Source organism: Musca domestica, unplaced genomic scaffold (genome assembly GCF_030504385.1).
Source record: "Musca domestica strain aabys unplaced genomic scaffold, Musca_domestica.polishedcontigs.V.1.1 1, whole genome shotgun sequence".
Classification (NCBI taxonomy): Eukaryota; Metazoa; Arthropoda; class Insecta; order Diptera; family Muscidae; genus Musca; species Musca domestica.
In genome coordinates this window covers 38,576,229-38,594,807 of record NW_026712114.1, presented here as the reverse complement: position 1 = coordinate 38,594,807, position 18,579 = coordinate 38,576,229, and the positions used below count along the sequence as shown (strand labels likewise).

Here is an 18,579-nt window from a genome sequence, read left to right as displayed (position 1 = left end):
ATTTGACCCTTATTAATTAAAAGAAATGCAACAAGATTTTGGAGGTTAAAATTTTCGTTTAGGGTTTATAGGTCAAGTTTCCGCGTTATGGCATCATGAACTTTTCCAAAATTATATGCTTTTATTCAAAATGAATGAAGAATATAAAATGTATAAACCATTTTTTCCATATAACTCAATTCAAACGCCATTCAAAGACTTTGCCACGAAATACTGACATCAACAAGTAATTCTCCAGCTTAATTGTGTCACAGTGTTACAAAATTCAAAGAAAAAAACTTTTTCGTACGTCTTGAAATCTGAAATCGAATAAGACCAAATGCCCGAGTTTATCTGCTTTACCATAATACTGTCTAAATGGGCTTTCGCCTCCCTATACCCCTTAAATAACCGAACTTCCCGGTATTAACAACATTTCTCAACGCACGATAGAATTTGAAATTGTAAAAAATAAAACAAAAAATTAAATTTTAATCAAAAAAAAAATTTTTTATTCGAAAGATCAATACGTGACATTAACATTTGAATATGATTTCGGGTATATGGGCACCGCTGCTGTTTTTGACGAAGTGCATTCCGGACGTCCAATTTTTGGCCGTATGTCACGTATTACACGAACAATGATGGCCTACAAGGCATCAATTGTTGCTGGTTTATCAGCATAAACCAGTGAATTCTCGTATCCCCACAGGAAATAATCGAGAGGCATTGACAGGTCCACTTCTCGAAATCAAGTCATCGCCAAATTTTGATTTCAAGTCCTGTTGAAACCACATCTCCTCCGGATCAATGTCATCCATATTTTTAAACAAAAATTCATTGATCATGGTGCGGTAACGATCTCCATTGGCCTTATTTCTTCATTTTTGAAGAAATAAGGTCCGATGATGCCACCAGCGTGAAAACCGCATCATACGGTGCATTTTTCTGGATGTAATGGAGTTTGTAGGGTCTCTTGTGGATTGGTCTCACTCCATATGCGGCAATTTTGCTTATTAACAAACCCGTTAAGCCAAAAATGCGCCCCATCGCTGAACACAATTTTGTGTCTCGACGACTGATTTTCAAAGTAAATTTGGATAATCTCGTAGCGTTGTTCAAGCGTGAGTCTATTCACGTTGATTTGTCGGAGTATACTGAAACAAATAAAAAAAAATCATCAAAAATTAATTTTTTGTGTTACTTTTTACAATTTAAAGTTCTATCTGCTTAAAAAACACCCTTTATACAAAGTCAAACGCCATAATTTTTACATATTTATACCCTCCACCATAGTATGGAGGGTATATTAAGTTTGTCATTCCGTTTGTACCACCTCGAAATATACATTTTAGACCCCACAAAGTATATATATTCTTGATCAGCATAAAATTCTATGTCGACTTAGCGATGTCCGTCCGTCTGTCCGTCTATCCGTCTGTGGAAATCTCTTTAGCTTCCGAACGAATTGAAGTAGGTTGATAAAATTTAACTCAAATGTATATTAAGACTTTTGGTATTAAAAATGGGCCATGTAGGTCCACGTTTTGGTATAGCCCCCAAATAACGGTACCTCCCGATATTCAGTATTTTTTTATGATTTTTGCAATATTATTCATCGGAATTTTTTCAAATTTGGTATTTGAAATTTGAAATGAATACTACAGCCTATGACAGAAAATTGTCTGTGCTGGTTCACGTCTTCGTATAAATCCCATATAACGGTATCTCCCAACATTCATTATTTTGATGATTTTAGCAACATTATTCACCGATTTTTTTTTAAGTTTCGCATTTGAATATTGTAATGGCTTATGACAAAAGTTACCTATGCATCCACGTCATCGTATAGACCCTAATATAACGGCTACTTTCGGTATTTATTTATTTTTTTGAAAATTGTCAAATTCGTTCCAAAATGTGGAGGGTATTCAAAGTTCGGCTTGGCTTTTTTACTTCTTTTATTTAACATGGACTGAGCGTTATTTATCGCAACAAAATTAAATTAATAAAATGTAATTATTAATTTTACCGTTGTAAAGGGGCTCTAGTATCCATTGTGAACTTTAAATTCCAAAATTTGAAACAGTTCCGATGAACAATGTCGCTAGAATCACCAAAATACCGAATATCGGGAGGTACCATTATATGGGGGGCTATACGAAGATGTGGACCTGCACAGACAATTTTCTATCTTAGGCTGTAGTATCCGTTACAAACTTAAAATACCAAATTTGAAATAATTCTGACGAATAATGTAGGTAGAATTATCAAAATACCGAATATCGAGAATTCCGCTATATGGGGACTAACCATACGAAGACGTGGACAAACACAGACAATGTTCTGTTTTAGGCTGTAGTATCCATTACAAACTTCAAATACTAAATTCCAAACAATTCCGGTGGAAATTTTCGCTTAGATCACCAAAACACCAAAAATAGGAAGGTACCATTATATGGGGGCTATATCAAAACATGGACCTACATTGTCCATTTTCAATACCAAAAGTCCTGCGGACAAAATATACATTTGAGTAAAATTTTATCAACCTACTTCATTTTGTTCGGAAGCTAGAGTGACGGACAGACGGACATCGCTAAATCGACATAGAATTTTATGCGGATCAAAAATATATATACTTTGTTGGGGGTTCCAAAATGTATAGTTGGAGGTAACGGAATGACAAACTTAATATACCCTGCATACTATGGTGGAGTGTGTAGAAACTTATCATCATATATTGAAGTATTTCCAATAGAGGAAGATTTCAACCCACTGTAGTTACGATACTTAGCAAACTTTTGGCATATCACCTTAAAATACTGCTTGCTGTACAGCAAAAAGCCACTTTATTTTTTGTTTTTTTTTGTTGTTCACCCAAAATGTGCCATCACTTTAACCATTGTTTATGCAAATTAATGTTGTGTCTCATTAAATATTCGAAACACAAAAGAAATGAGATTGAATTATAAAATTTAGCAAATTTGAACATATTCAAATGTGTATGGCGTACTGACGTTCTCTTCTATTATTTGCCATTGCCATGCACCCCCCCCCCCCCCCCCATCCGGCTTTGCGTCTGGTTGACTGACTGCCTTGGCTCATTTGCAGACACTTCCATTACCGTGAATTGCTGTACACCCGGTCTAGTACGTGGTACTTCACACCTTCGCAGGTAAGTTGTTGGTTGCTTTGTTGTTGTTGTTTTTGTTTTATATTTTCCATATCCTGTATACACTGTTTAACATAAAAGGACATTTGTACTGTTGCTGCTGTCCTAGTCTTGTTTTTGTTGTCGTTGTTGTCGGTTTTGTAAAAAATGACTGCATTCACTTTCTATTTGTCCTTCATTTGAATTTCATTTCACTTCATGTAGTTCGGTGGGTGGTGGAAGGGGCGGTTGGACTTATAAACGTATATACAATACATACGTATATAAGGTGTGTCTGTGTGTGGTGCTGAGGACATATATTTTCAAATGAGTATTTTTCGGTTTGGTTTCTTTTTGCTTTAGTCTTTTGGGTGTTTTTTTTTTTGTGTCGTGGTTAAGCATTTGCCGTGGTCCAAAAACCACACAATCCTTTGATGGTATTCCGCCACTTGTACTTGTTTTTGTGTGTGTGTTTTTGCAATTTTTGCACCAAAACATGCTGTAGTTTATTTTCATTGTAAATCGCATTGGATTTTATAAATATCAGGCAATTGCTTGAATTTTTAGTGAAATTTAAATGTTATTGTAATGTTTCCGAGCGTGTTGTGCTTTAGAATAGTTGATTTGATTTCGTTTTTCTGTAAATTTATATTTTTGCATGCCTAACGAAGTGTAACAATAAAAGTTGATTTGGCCAAAAAAAAAAAAAAAAACAATTGGCCTTTAAATGGGAGGCACAATGAAATGAAAATTAAGTGCATGTATACAAATTGCTTTATATTTCGCAAATATACTAAAGGAGATTTCTTAAAATGAAATATTAAATTTACTTGGGGTTTACTCCTGGGGATTAATAATTTTCTTTCGGTTTCGGTTGTACACTTTGAATTTAGAATGAGAAAACATATAGACTTGGATATGAAAGCTCTTAGCTGTGATGAAATTGTTACACAAATGATTATTAATAAAAATTATTGAAATAACAAGTAAAAAAGCAGTAAGTTCGGCCGGACCGAACTTTGAATACCCTCCACCATTTGGAACGAATTAGAAAATTTTCAAAAAATAAAATCCATTAAAAATTCTGTTAAAATCTTTAAAATATCTAATATTGGAAGGTGCCGATATATGGGGGGATATTCGATATTGTGGACCAATATAGACAATCACCTTCCAGGGGTTAAAGTGCTCACAAAGAACTCCCTGTGTGGATTTTCAGACAATACGATTTGAAAATGTGGCTAAAATCATCAAAATAACGAATATCGGGGGTACCGTTATATGGGGGATATACGATATCGTGGACCTATATAGATAATTCTCTGCCGAGATATAAAGTACCCACAAGGAACTCCTCGTGTGGAATTTCAGTCAATTCCATTGAAAAATGTGATTAAAATCATCAATATACCGAATATAGGGGGTACCGTTATATGGGGGCTATACGATATCGTGGATCTATATAGATAATTCACTTCCGAGGTATAAAGTACCCACAAGGGACTTCTTGTGTGGACTATCAGAAAATTCCGTTGAAAAATGTGGCTTAAATCAAAAAAATACCGAATATCGGGGGTACCGTTATATGGGGGCTATACGATATCGTGGATCTATATAGATAATTCTCTTCCAAGGCATAAAGTACCTACAAGGAACTCCTTGTGTGGATTTTCAGACAATTCCGTTGAAAATTGTGGGTAAAATCATCAAAATACCGAATATTGGAGGGGTACCGTTACATGGGGGCTATACGATATCGTGGACCTATATGGACAATTCTCTGCCGAGGTATAAAGTACCCACAAGGAACTCCTTGTGTGGATTTTCAGACAATTCCGTTGAAAAATGTGGGTAAAATCATCAAAATACCGAATATCGGGGGGTACCGTTATATGGGGGCTATACGATATCGTGGACCGATATAACCCATCTTCGAACTTGACCTGCCTGCAGACAAAAGAGGGATCTGTGCAAAATTTTAGCTTCCTATCTTAATTCGTTTAGACTATAGCGTGATTACAACAGACGGACGGACATGGCTAAATCGTCTTAGAATTTTACGCTGATCAAGAATATAATGTATATATATCTAAAATGATTATTTCGATGAGTTACAAACGGAATGACGAACTTAATATACCCTCCATACTATGTATGGTGGTGGGTATAAAAATATTTATCTGAAGTAAGAATAGGAACCTAAGTCAGTTTGAAACATATCACATATATATCTATTGGAGAACATATATTGAGGGTTTAAAGTTGCATATGGTCATTCATATCTGGCAATAATATGCCAAACAATTGTAGTTGTTGAAAGTGCAAATATAAGTCAGAAAATGTTGCATCGTCTATATACCTAGTAAGGGAAAGCATTTCCACAAAGCACAATTTTTTTCGGGCCATTATTGTCTTCTAATAAATAAAATTGACCACCACCACCACCAGCTCTATCCCTTCACACAATATATAATTTAGTACCACTAAGTACCTTTCGAAGAATTGTAGTACGCATTTTCAAAACCACCTTCATATCTCAATTCTAGATACCAACAGAGACCTCAATGTCAAATTTGAGTATTCCAGCTCTATTCCTTCACCCAATACCTAACTTAGTACCACATAGTACTTTTCGAACAGATATAGTACGCATTTTCAAAACCGCCAACCATTTTAAATTCCATATTTCAGAGGATTCCAGCTCTATGCTATCTTCTTGTACCAAATTTAGTACCATTTTGTACTTTTCTTACAAATATAGGACACATTTTCTCAATACAATTTCAAATTTACTTCACCTTCATCCAATACTAAATATAATAGTATTCAGTACTTTTTCTATAATTATATTACACATTTCTGAAACCACCTTTCCCTCATTATCTCAATTCCAGATCCCAACAGGAACCTCAATATCTAATTTGAGGATTCCAGTCCTTTCCCTTCTTCCAATACTAAATTTAATACTATTAAGTACTTTTCGTACGATTATAGTACCCAATTCCAAAAACCAACTCCCTACATAAATTCCAGATACCAAGAGAGACCTCTGTATCGAAATTGAGGATTCCAGAGTTATTTGATCTTCCAATACCAAATGTAGTACCATTTCGTACTTTTCCTACAAATATGGTACATATTTCCAAACCACCGCCAAATCTCAAACACAGATACCATCAGTAATCTTAATATCAAATTTCCTTCACCCAATACAAAATACAATAGCATTCAGTACCTATTGTACAATTATGACATACTTTTCCGAAAGGCTACACATGAACTGCGATCCCAATATCAAATTTTAGATTTCAACAAAATCTTGTCATCCAATTCCAAATTCTACCAAATATTGCACTATTTTGTACTTGCCGCTCACATGTGTTATAAATTTAGTAGCGTTTAGTACTGCATCCAACTTCAGACTGCTGTCATTTCTAAGCCACTCGTCCGACAGCTGTTAAAATTATTCCAGTGACAGCTCATTACATTGTTAACAAGCGTACAAAAGCATTTTTGTGAAAATTTTTCAGAAAAAAAGCTATTCGTGTTGGAATTCAAGCGTGAGAGTGTGATTTCTTTATATTTGGCTGGAAAACAACAATCGGCTATCGTTAGAGCACTCTAGCATTTACATGTGAATAAATCTTTTGTGTCTCGTGCCATCGCTCGTTACCGTGATACTGGTAGCATAGCCCGACGTAGTAGACGGAAGAAAACAGCATCATCAGCAGAAATGGCTCGAAGTAAAGAAGCGTCTCGAAAGTAAAGAAGCGACTTGATAGAAACCCGCGTCACAGTGGCAGAAAAATGGCTCGTGAGCTGAACACATCGCAATGTTCCATTCGCCAAATATTGAAAAATGAGCGAGGGGTAAAGCCATTGAAATTCCAAAAAGTGCAAGAACTTACACCGCCACAGAAAGAAAATAGACTCAAAAGAGCTGAAGAGTTGCTTCGCTTGGCCGAAAGTGGTGAACTGCCGAATTTGATTTTCTCCGATGAGAAAACATTCGTTGTCCAGCAATTTGTAAACACACAAAATGATCGTGTTTACTTGGCAAAGAGGTCAGCTGATATTGTGCACCTTCGGTCCGCCACCACTCAACTCAAGCGCCGGCCATGGTGATCGTGTGGACAGCCATAACAGCCGATGGTCGCTATCCGCTCGTATTAATCGACCGTGGAATCAGAATAAATACCGAACATTTTCGCGAAAATATTCTGGAGAGTGTATTGAAGCCTTGGGCACGCAAACATTTTGGCCGCAGACCTTAGACATTCCAACAGAACTCAACACCATTTGCTCTCAGCACGTGCCTCCCAAGAATGGTTGTAAAATGAGTTTCCCCGCTTCATTTCCATCGCGCAATGGACATCAAAATCTCCGTATACCAATCCGTTGGACTATTGTGTCTGGAGTATTTTGGAAAGCAAGGTCAAGCAATCGCTTCCCCGGGAATGGGCCAAAATACCGCAGAGCAACATTCGGGCAGCGTGTGACGGTTTCATTGGCCGTTTGAAGGCCATAATTCGTGCCAAAAGGTGACCAATTCGAACAAATCTAAACTTATTCTAAAATGTTATGCTAGTTCCGACATTTTTGCTTTCATTCAATAAAATGTAAAAATTATGGCGTTAGACTTTGTTGCAATTTTTTTTATCTCACCCTGTATATTCACTCCAGGTCTAAAATTTTGAAAATATTAGAATATCAAAAAAAAAAAAAATATATATATATATATATATTTTTTTTTTTGTGATATTAAAAAATGTCATAGATGTACGCAGAATGTTAAGTCAATTTCTCTATAACCTTTAAATTTAATACAAGGGGAAAATGAGAACAGAACGGATAAACGGACAGACAGGGGCCAATTGATTCTACATGCCTAGCCAATATTTATAGTAACAAACTTAAACTTTATTTATTGACGGTGTATGGCGTAAGGAAGACAATTAGTATAAAATTTAAGACCATATACCTCAAGACAATATATGCAAAAATACTGCTAAAAGTTTTTTTTTTTTTTGTTTTATTTAGAAAAAAGAAATTATTACTTGATAAGATACTTCGATTATTTCGGAAGTAGAAACAAACACCAATGTACCCTCCTTTTAAAGTTGAGAATTACCTAAAGAATAATACAAAACTTGGTTATGAATAGAAACATTTGTATTCTATTCACTATTTAAATTTCTGTATTTGAATAAATCATTGCACATTTGTACCCTCCTTTTAAAGTTGAGAATTACCTAAAGAATAATACAAAACTTGGTTATGAATAGAAACATTTGTATTCTATTCACTATTTAAATTTCTGTATTTGAATAAATCATTTCACATCTTAATATTCCAACAGCTTATTTGCCAAGAAGCATATCCCGCCTTATGCATAGTACTTAGCTGAATTCTTTCGCTTGTCCTTGAAAACTGAAATGGCTTTGTTGTAATGAATTCATAAATAACATGAATAATTTCAAGCGTTTAAAATTCAAAATCCTTCTGGCATCTTTGTACAAATGTGTTTTAAATAATTAATGAATTCAATCAAGTATTTAAGGATCCTTTTGGGCGAAATTGTACACATCCATCCAACCAGTCGTCCACATGAGTATGAATGTATGTTGTGTGTGTACGTATGTGATGCAAACAATTATTTATTCATAAAATCCCCCCGGTTTTTGGTAAGCAACGAACAATGAAAAAGTTTTATTTTAAAACTGTTAATATGCGAATAGAGGAACAATAACAACAACAGCAATAACGACAACGACAAACAACAGTCATATGGAATACTTAAATATGGATTATACCACCTTCTCTGTGCTGAATCTCTTCGCACCACAATAACCGAGGGTATTTGAAGTGAAATCCTACAAACTTTACAACTAAAAACAAAATATATTGAATATCAATAAAAACTAAACTTTTTCAAACCATTGTAGGGGAAATGTTCATATTCGGTTAGGAAAGGAAAGGAACAAAATTGGTAAATTGAGAGAGCAGAAAATACACGAATTTTCCAGAAAGCTGATGACGCCTATATTCTATCTTGAAGTCCGTCGTTTGGTTCAATGAGAATCATGAACGGCATATTACTCTGTAGTTAGTATCTGGTATTTTAGTGTTTTAGGTCGCGGTTTTGGAATATTTTCAATAAAATGCAGACAAAACTTGCAACATATTTTAAACGTTTGTATTGGTTTACTAAATCGTACTATAGATCCACAAGAGATACAAGAGAATAAATAAATATCTATATATTTAACAAGTAAAAAAGCTGTAAGTTCGGCCAGGCCGAACTTTGAATACCCTCCAACATTTGGTACAAATTTAACAATTTTCAAAAAAAAAAAAAAAAAAAAAATAAATAAAAGGATTTTAAAATTCTGTTAAAATCATGTAGTGTATTAGAGTCTATATGGCGACGTGGACCTGCATAGGCAACTTTTGTCACAAGGCAACTTATATCACAATATTCAAATGCGAAACTTGAAAAAAATCTGTTTATAATGTTGCTAAAATCGTCAAAATCGTCGAATATAGGGAGGTACCATGGTGGTTATAAAACGTGGATCTGCACAGACATTTTTTTTTTTGTCATAGGCTGTTATATCGAACTTCACGAACTTCAAATGCGAAATTTGAAACAATTCCGATAAATAATATCGCTAAAATCATCAAAATACCGAATATCGGGGTGTACCGTTATATGGGGGCTATACGAAGACGTGGACCTACATTGCCCATTCTCTGTTTTATGCTGTAGTATCTATTAAAAACTTTAAATACCAAATTTGTGTAAAATTTTATCAACCTACTTCATTTCGTTCGGATTCGGATTTCCACAGACGAACAGACGGATAGACGGACAGACGGACGGACATTGATAAATCGACATAGAATTTTATGCTGATCAAGAATATATATACTTTGTGGGGTCTAAAATGTATATTTCGAGGTGTTACAAACGGAATGACAAACTTAATATACCCTCCATACAATGGTGGAGGGTATAACAAGTAAGCAAAGGCTATAGACGTGCGGGGCCGACCATGTGATACCCTACAACACTACAATATGTTCGAAGTCCCTTTATATGCAAATCCATTTTGGAAGATTTCGTTTTTGAAATAATGCCAAAGAGCCCTGCCAAGAGGTTACCCTTAGGTTTTTGACCCGGAGAATTTGGCCAATATTTACGCACTCCGTAGTATTGTGAAGTATTCAAAACAATTGCACACGAAAGTTGTAGTCCATTTTAAAGCTAAATATAATCCAATGGTCATCCAAAATGCTAGACTTCTTCTCTGTCCTCAACTCTCTTCCTATGCGAAATTCAGTGTCGATTAGTTTTCAATTGTGGCCTATAGAACGACTACAAAATTAGAAAAATTCAAAATGTTTAGCCATTTAAACCTCTAAATACACATCCTAAGAACAATTCCGACCCACCTCCATGCAAAATTTCGTGAGGATCGGACGATAATTGCGACATACATTTAATACCCTCAAAAGGTAGTGTTGGGGGGTGTAAAAATTTAGAAAATTGTTAAAATTGTATAAGTCAAATGGAAAAAATCGCATGCGATAAAAAATATGATAAAAATGGAAAACAATGAAACAAAAGATGTCACTTTTTTATTGGTATATTATCCCGCGATTTTCTTAGATGTTATCCTTTTCGGGCAAGAGATCATTCCGAATTGATGGAAATTGTGAAAGTCGGCCCAGCGGTTCTTGATCTATAAGCAGAATAAATAAGATCAATTCTTTTACATATGTATTGTACCTATTTTGCTATATATCCGATTTCTTGGCTTTTAGCATCACTGTAATGGTCAGAAGTGATCTTTTAATGTATTTCTGATATGGCTGGAATTAAAAATATTCGCAGTTTAGTGGAAATTTTCCTATTTTCTAACATAAAAGTTAGGGTCTATTTTACCCGCTAATTATTGTCCGATGGCTGCTCAAAATGGTACGTTTTTGCCCAGTCCCAAACTCTAACTCCATGTAAATTCGATTCGTCGATTGGTTCATAATTGTGACCTATAGAGCAACTGCAAAATCAAGTATTTTTTCTGTTTTTGTTCCATTTCAACCTAAATATTTTGCGATCATCTCCAAAAACAGTAGGGTTCTTTTCTGACCCAAACCCCACCTCCATTTTCAATTTCGTGAGGATCGGTTCATAATTGCGACCTGTAGCTTGATTACAAATTAACATGGACAGACGGACGGACGGACATACATAGCTAGATCCACTCAGCTCGGCGAGCTAGGAAAACCCATATATACGTTCCTATGTGGGAAACCAATATTTCGAGGTGTTACATAATTTTTGGCCCAATCAAGCTTATAATACCTCCAACACATAGTGTTGTCGGGTATAAAAATCAATTGTTGTTCGTTGGTAATTGAATCAGTTGAGAACGGCTAGACCGATTTGCATAATTTTTTGTACAAACGTTCGTTATACCCCGAGTTAGGTTTTTTTTAAAAAAAAAGTATTGATCACGCCGACGTTTATGCCCACTATTTTGATTTATCTAAAATATTTATATTTGACAGATAATGACGATATCGATTTGAAAATTATTATACAAGATACTGTTGACTTTCCTTCCAACCCTAGCGATTTTTTGGGGGCTGAGGAACTGACCACGCATTCTTATAATGTATATATATAATAACCAATTGTTGTTCGTTGGTAATTGAATCAGTTGAGAACGGCTGGAACGGATGGAAAGTTTTTATGCAAAGAAAAAGTGACCACGCCCAATTTACGTCCATTTTTCGATTTACCTAAAATTCCAATATTGGCCAAAATAATGAAGATGTCTGTTTCACAGTTAGTATACAAAGTAATATTGACTCTCTCTCCAAGCCTAGGTATCTGTGTGGGTCAGAGGAGCTGCCCACACACACTTTTTTAGATCTATATGTAAAAAATTAAAAAAAAGTATAGTAACACTTCATTTGAGGATGACTGGGCCGATTTAGCTCATATTTTTTGGTTATTTGTAATTAGACTGGAAACGTTTTCAAGAAAGAAAATTTTGAAAAAAGTTTCTAGAAAAATTGCAGAACTGAAATGAACTCTTCTATTTGGATATGAAATTTTGTGTAGAATTGTTTCAGAATGCCTTTTGGAATGAAAATTCTTATTGAAAACCAGTGAATAAAGTCTTAAAGTCGGGCGGGGCCGACTTTATGATACCCTACACCACTTTGCAAATTTATTGGAGCTGCGCATAACAATTAAAAGTTTTTATGGAGAATTCAATCATACACGTTATGATTATAATTATAATTTAAAATTCAAAGGACTAAATATGCCGAAGTTTTGTATCTTTTTTAATTCGGACTTGTATTGCCCATTTGGTGCGAAATTAATTTGAAATCGGATAAAAATATATATGGGAACTATATCCAAATCTGAACCGATCTCGATAAAATTTGGCAAAGATATTTCTGAGCTGTATTTGATATATTTCCCTGAATATCGTTGTTACGGATTGCATATTACGGCTGTGGGTAACAAATACAATAAATCGGATGAACAATATATATGGAAGCTATAACTATATCTGAACCGATCTTCACCAAATTTGGCATACTACCTTCTAGACTAAATTCGGTCTTATGTGCCAAATTCCATCCCATTTGGACAAATATTAGACGTTTGGTGCACAATAAATGGTAAATCGGACGAAGTTATATATGGGAGCTATATCCAAATCTGAACCGATCTCGATAAAATTTAGCAAAGGTATTTCTGAGCTGCATTTGATATATTTCCCCAAATATTGTTGTTACAGAGTGCATATTACGGCTGCGGAGAACAAAAATAACAAATCGGATGAACAATATATATGGGAGCTATAGCTATATCTGAACAGATTTCGATAAAATTTGGCATACTTATTTTCAGGCCTAATTTGGTTGTATGTGCAAAATTCCATACAATTCGGGCTGATATTACACGTTTGGTGCACAATAAAAGGCAAATCGGACGAAGATATGTATGGGAGCTATATCTAAATTTTGACCGATTATCTCCAATTTCAATAGGATTCGTCCTTGGGCCAAACAAATGATCTGTGCAAAATTTCATCTGGATCGGTCAATAAATGCGACCTGTACTTTGTTTACAAAACTACATGGACAGACGCACAGACGGACGGACGAACATGCATAAATCGACTCAGAATGTGATTCTATGCCGATCATCAAAAGGAACTATGGGTCTATCTCGTTTCCTTTTGCCTGTTACAAACAAATGCACAAAGATAAAATACCCTGACCACCTTGTGGTGTAGGGTCGGTCGGGCCGAACTTTTAAAACCCTTTGAATTTTGAAAAATTTCAAAACATCCATCGAAAATACCACTCAAAGGAAACCCGCTATATATAGGGACTTTACGAATATGTGGTCCTGCATAAGTGTATTTTTTTTATTTCACAGGCTATAGTACCCATTGCGAACTCCAAATACGAAAATTTAAAAAAATTTCGTCAAAAACCGATTAAGGGCAAGTGTCGTAATATGTGGGCTAAATGAAGACGTGGACCTCATAGGCAATTTTCCGTCATAGGTTGGAGTGCCCATTACGAGCTTCAAATATGAAACAATTCCGGAGAATATTGTCCCTATACGAAGACGTGGACCTGCATGCACAACTTTTTGTCATAGGCTGAAGTACCCTCATAGTGGGCTTTAAATACGAAATTTAGAGCAATTCCGGTAAAAATCATCATCAAAAAACGAATAAAGGGAGGTGTCGTAATATATGGGCTAAATGAAGGCGTGGGCCTTCATAGGCAATTTTCCGTCATAGGTTTTAGTATCTATTACGAGCTTCAAATACGAAATTTGAAACAATTCAGGTAAAAATGTCGTTAAAATTATTAAAATACCGAACATGAGAGGGGGGTGCCGTTATATGGGGATATTTGATATCTATCGATATCTCTATACATACATAGCTAGATCGACTCAACTCGGCGAGATAGGAAGATCCATATATAATTTTCTATGTCGGAAACCATAATTTTGAGGTTTTACATTTGGCCTAATCAAACTTATAATACCCCCAACACGTAGATTTATGAACCATATCGAATCGACATTTGCAATAAAAATAAAAAAACGTTTAGATTTCTAAATCAATATTGATATTAAATATTTTGAAAAATTGATTGGAATGAGCTGAAAGACATGCAAGAGAAAACACAGAAAACTACTATTGTCCCTAAATCTCATAAAACATGCTGTGCATCATGTTTCCAATGACCCCAAAGGAATACAAGCTGGAATGGGGAGGTACCTACGTACCTACCTAGCTAGCTAACGAAAAGATAAATGATGGAATAACAAGAGACCGTACGACCTGCTACGCCACCACTACCACCAGCATTGCATGATTACTTTCAGTATTTATGGCATTGCTAAAAGCTTTTGTGTAGCACCTCCTATATCGTATCGTATGTCTGGATGGATTATCGTAAAATATCAATTGGGTGTTCAAACTAAATCAAAACGATAGAATTGTGAAAGTGAATCGAATGGATATTTTGATTTCTGATTACAATTCAATAATGGAAATCTTTTAATAATCCCCATAAACATGATAGATAAGAAGATTTGTGTGAAAACACACAGACATAAACGAGTGCAATACTTGGAATTATTTGGTGAAACTAAAAGGGATACTGAGAGACTATTAGATTGTTATTTGCAACTATGGAGAGCAGCATAAGGGATATAAACTACAAAGATAAGTTCTAGTTCTTTGTAGGCAATTTCTTCCGACATTCATTTGAATATAAGTAATGGAAAATATTGGTAAAAAAAGTAATACTTACTATTTAAATTGACGATTTGAAGTAGTTTTTTTACATCTGAAAGAAACAGAAAGCATTAATTGTAGCCGAAATCCATCAAATTAAAAATAAACTAAATACATTTATATATAGATGTAAGGTAGTAGTCGGTTCAGTAGTCGACTAGGGCTAAATATGTTCTCCTGCTAGGTCTACAATGAACATGTGAATCAAATATTCCCAACAGAATGAACTGAAAAAAATCGGGTTGAATGGGTTCCAAGATTCGGAAAAGATGTTGACAAGAGTTGCATTTTATTGGATAAATTTGAGTGTCAGCTATAATTTGGCATATACTTTATGGAACCCATCATTGCTTCGACTTAAAAAATATAAGTAAGCAAAGGCTATAGTAGTACTGGGCCGACCACGTAATACGCTACACCACTAAAATATGTTTGAAGTCTCCTTATGTCCAAATCCATTTTGGTTTTTTTCACACAAAAGTAGTGGTTCATTCTAACCTCTGTCCTAAATTCTCACTTCATGCGGGATTTCGTGCCCTTTGGTTTCTATTTGTGACCTTTATAACGGGTAACATCAGGAACATTTTTAGTCCATTTCAACCCCTAAATATATTGCGGAAATCTTTAAAAAAATGAAAAAGATCGTACGATAATTGTAATCTGCATATAATAATCCTAATGTAAAACAAGTAAGCAAAGGCTATAGTCGTGCGGGGCCGACAATGTGATACCCTACAACACTACAATATGTTAGAAGCCCCCTTATGTCCAAATATATTTTGGAAGATTTCGCTCTTGAATTTATGCCACGAAGCACTGTCTAGATATTACGGTTAGCATTTTGACCATAGACATTTGTCCAATATTTACGCACTCCGTCGTGTTATTAGCTGTTGTGGTCCATTTTACAGCTAAAGATAATCCAATGGTCAACAAACTCGCTAGACTTCTTCGCTATCCTTAACTATCTTCTCAGGCGTGTCGATTAGCTTCAATGGTGTGATCAGGATTTTTTTCTGTTTTTGGTTCATTTGGACCCCTAAATATTTTGCGATCATCTTCAAAAGCAAGAGACTCCTCTTTATCTCCAAATTGAGACTCATCTATATGATTTGCTTTTCTACGATATTTGGCTATATTCGTCAACGAAATCAGCATAAAAACGCCAGAAGTTCGCCTTTTGTGTATTTCGGATATCGCCTGTAAGTAATGCTGGTATTTTTTCACACAAAACTAGTGGTCCATACCACCCGCTGTCCTAAACTCTATTTCTATTTGTGACCTTTATAACGGCTGCAAAATCAGGAAAATTTTGTTGGTCTATTTCAACCCCTAATATATTGTGGACATCATTGAAAACAATAGGCCTAGCACTTCTGAGCCCAACCCTACCCTTGTGAAAATTTTCGTGAGTATCGGACGATATTTGCAATACGTATATAATATCCCCAACCTGTGTTGTAAGGTGAAAAAATATTACAAAATATTATAAGTCAAATTGAAAAAAAATATGTCACAAAATACTACAAAATCTATATTAACATCATTATTGGCATATTTTTCTGCGATTTTTTTAGGTTGTATACTTTTATGTCAAGAGGGCATTCTGAATTGACAAAGTTTGTCAAAATCGGCTAGCCATTCTTGAGGTATAAGCATTCTAACTAACATCCCCTTCCTTTGTAAATACACATTGAATATATTTCGCTACATATAACCGATATATTTACTATCGGCATCTACGTGACGGTCAGAATTAACCTGTTCGTCTATTTGTGATTTCGCCGGGATTAAAAATATTCGCGGTTTAATAGCAAATTTAGCCCCATGCTAAATTCCGCTTTGCTTTGTCTATAATTGCGATCTGTAGAGCAACTGTAATATCAGGAATTTTTTTCAGTTTTCTCCAAAAGAAATAGGGTTATATTCTGACCCTAGCCCCACCTCCATTCTAAATTTCGTGAGGATCGCGCCATATTTGCGACCTGTACAGTGATTACCAATTAACATGGATAGACGGACAGACAGACGGGTGGACATAGATAGCTAGATCGACTCAGCTCGGCGAGATAGGAAGATCCATATATACTTTCCTATGTGGGAAACCAATATTTCGAGGTGTTATATATTTGTTTGGCTCAATCAAAATTATAATATCCCCAACACTTAGTGTTGTAGGGTATAAAACTCGGGTCCAGAAAACCAATTTTTTTGATATAAGTCCCGAACCAATTAGGAAAAATCATATTATGTGACACTCGTAGATATTTTCCTAAGCTTTCAATTGGTGCTTATATCGGTAAGATAAATCTAAATCTGGCTTGGCTCCATAACCAAGCCAAAAATATCAAAGAAATCTGAGACTTTTTTTCAATTATTGTCCCACTTTAATGATGAATTTTTAAATGAACTTACTTTTTTCACTTGTCTCAATTTTAAACCATTTATCCACCCCCCTTCAGGAACTTACAAATTATATTAAGTTTCTGCAAAGTACATATTTTATTTTCCGCCATAAAAACAATACTCAATTATCACACACTGATTCGCAACGGGGAGGGGACAATGGAAAGACAGAATAATAAATTGTCATTTATGCTTAATCTGGTGTGTATTTTGCTGTCCAACAAATTGGAATTATTTTACATTCGGATGCTTGGTGTCTGTAAATGTGAGAATATATATTGCAATATTTCCAACAAAATACATACGGATAGTTTCACCAACACACACGCACAGACTGTCATTACATACGCATCATCAGACACGAACATACCGTAGCATAGAAATGTATCTGTAATGAGGAGAATAAGAACGACATACCCATAATTCAATGGGTTATATTTTCAATATACTGCTAGACATATAGCATACACATACTCGTATACGGAGATCTTGTGTGTATTTTGCTTATGAGGGTTATTCTATGTGGTTTAACAAAAATTTAACCAAATATGTAAAATAACAGTTTTGTGTCCGCTGGTATCGCTATATAAAGTTTTATAGAAATTGGGATATAACTTGCTTACGTGTTTGTATGGAAAAATTGTACCCAATGTGAACAACAATTAAAGCCAATTAGTTGGAAACGTGTGCTGACGTTGAAAATTCTGAAAATCTGGATTCAACGTCATATTGAATCTCCTCTAAATAGTTGACCAATATTGACACATTTCTGCATAGAAGACTTATTGGAACCTACAAAAACAAAAAAAAAAAAAAAAAAAAACAGTAAAGAAAGCCTTAAAGTCGGGCGGGGCCGACTTTATTATACCCTACACAACTTTGCTAATTTAGTAGAGCTCCGCATAACAATTAAAAGTTTTTATGGGAGAATTCAATCATACACGCTTATAATTATAATTATAAGCGATTATAATTATAATTTAAAGTTCAAAGGACTAAATATGCTGAACCATTTGTATCTTTAACAATTAATTTGAAATCGGATAAAGATATATATGGGAGCTATATCCAAATCGGAACCGATCTCCATAAAATGTTGCAAAGATATCTCTGAACTGTACTGATATATTTCCCTGAATATCGTTGTTATGGAGTGCATATTACGGTTGTGGGTAAAAAATATAA

General features: G+C 34.9%; 1 protein-coding gene across 1 annotated transcript in view; it reads left to right on the top strand.

The window, feature by feature from the left end:
- LOC101896841 (retinol dehydrogenase 13-like) overlaps nt 1–18,579 on the top strand; it is a 118,941-nt gene that overhangs the window by 16,468 nt on the left and 83,894 nt on the right. Inside the window, exon 3 of the mRNA XM_059122558.1 lies at nt 3,094–3,157. Within this exon, the coding sequence (XP_058978541.1) occupies nt 3,094–3,157 (64 nt within the window). The remainder of the gene's footprint in view (nt 1–3,093; nt 3,158–18,579) is intronic.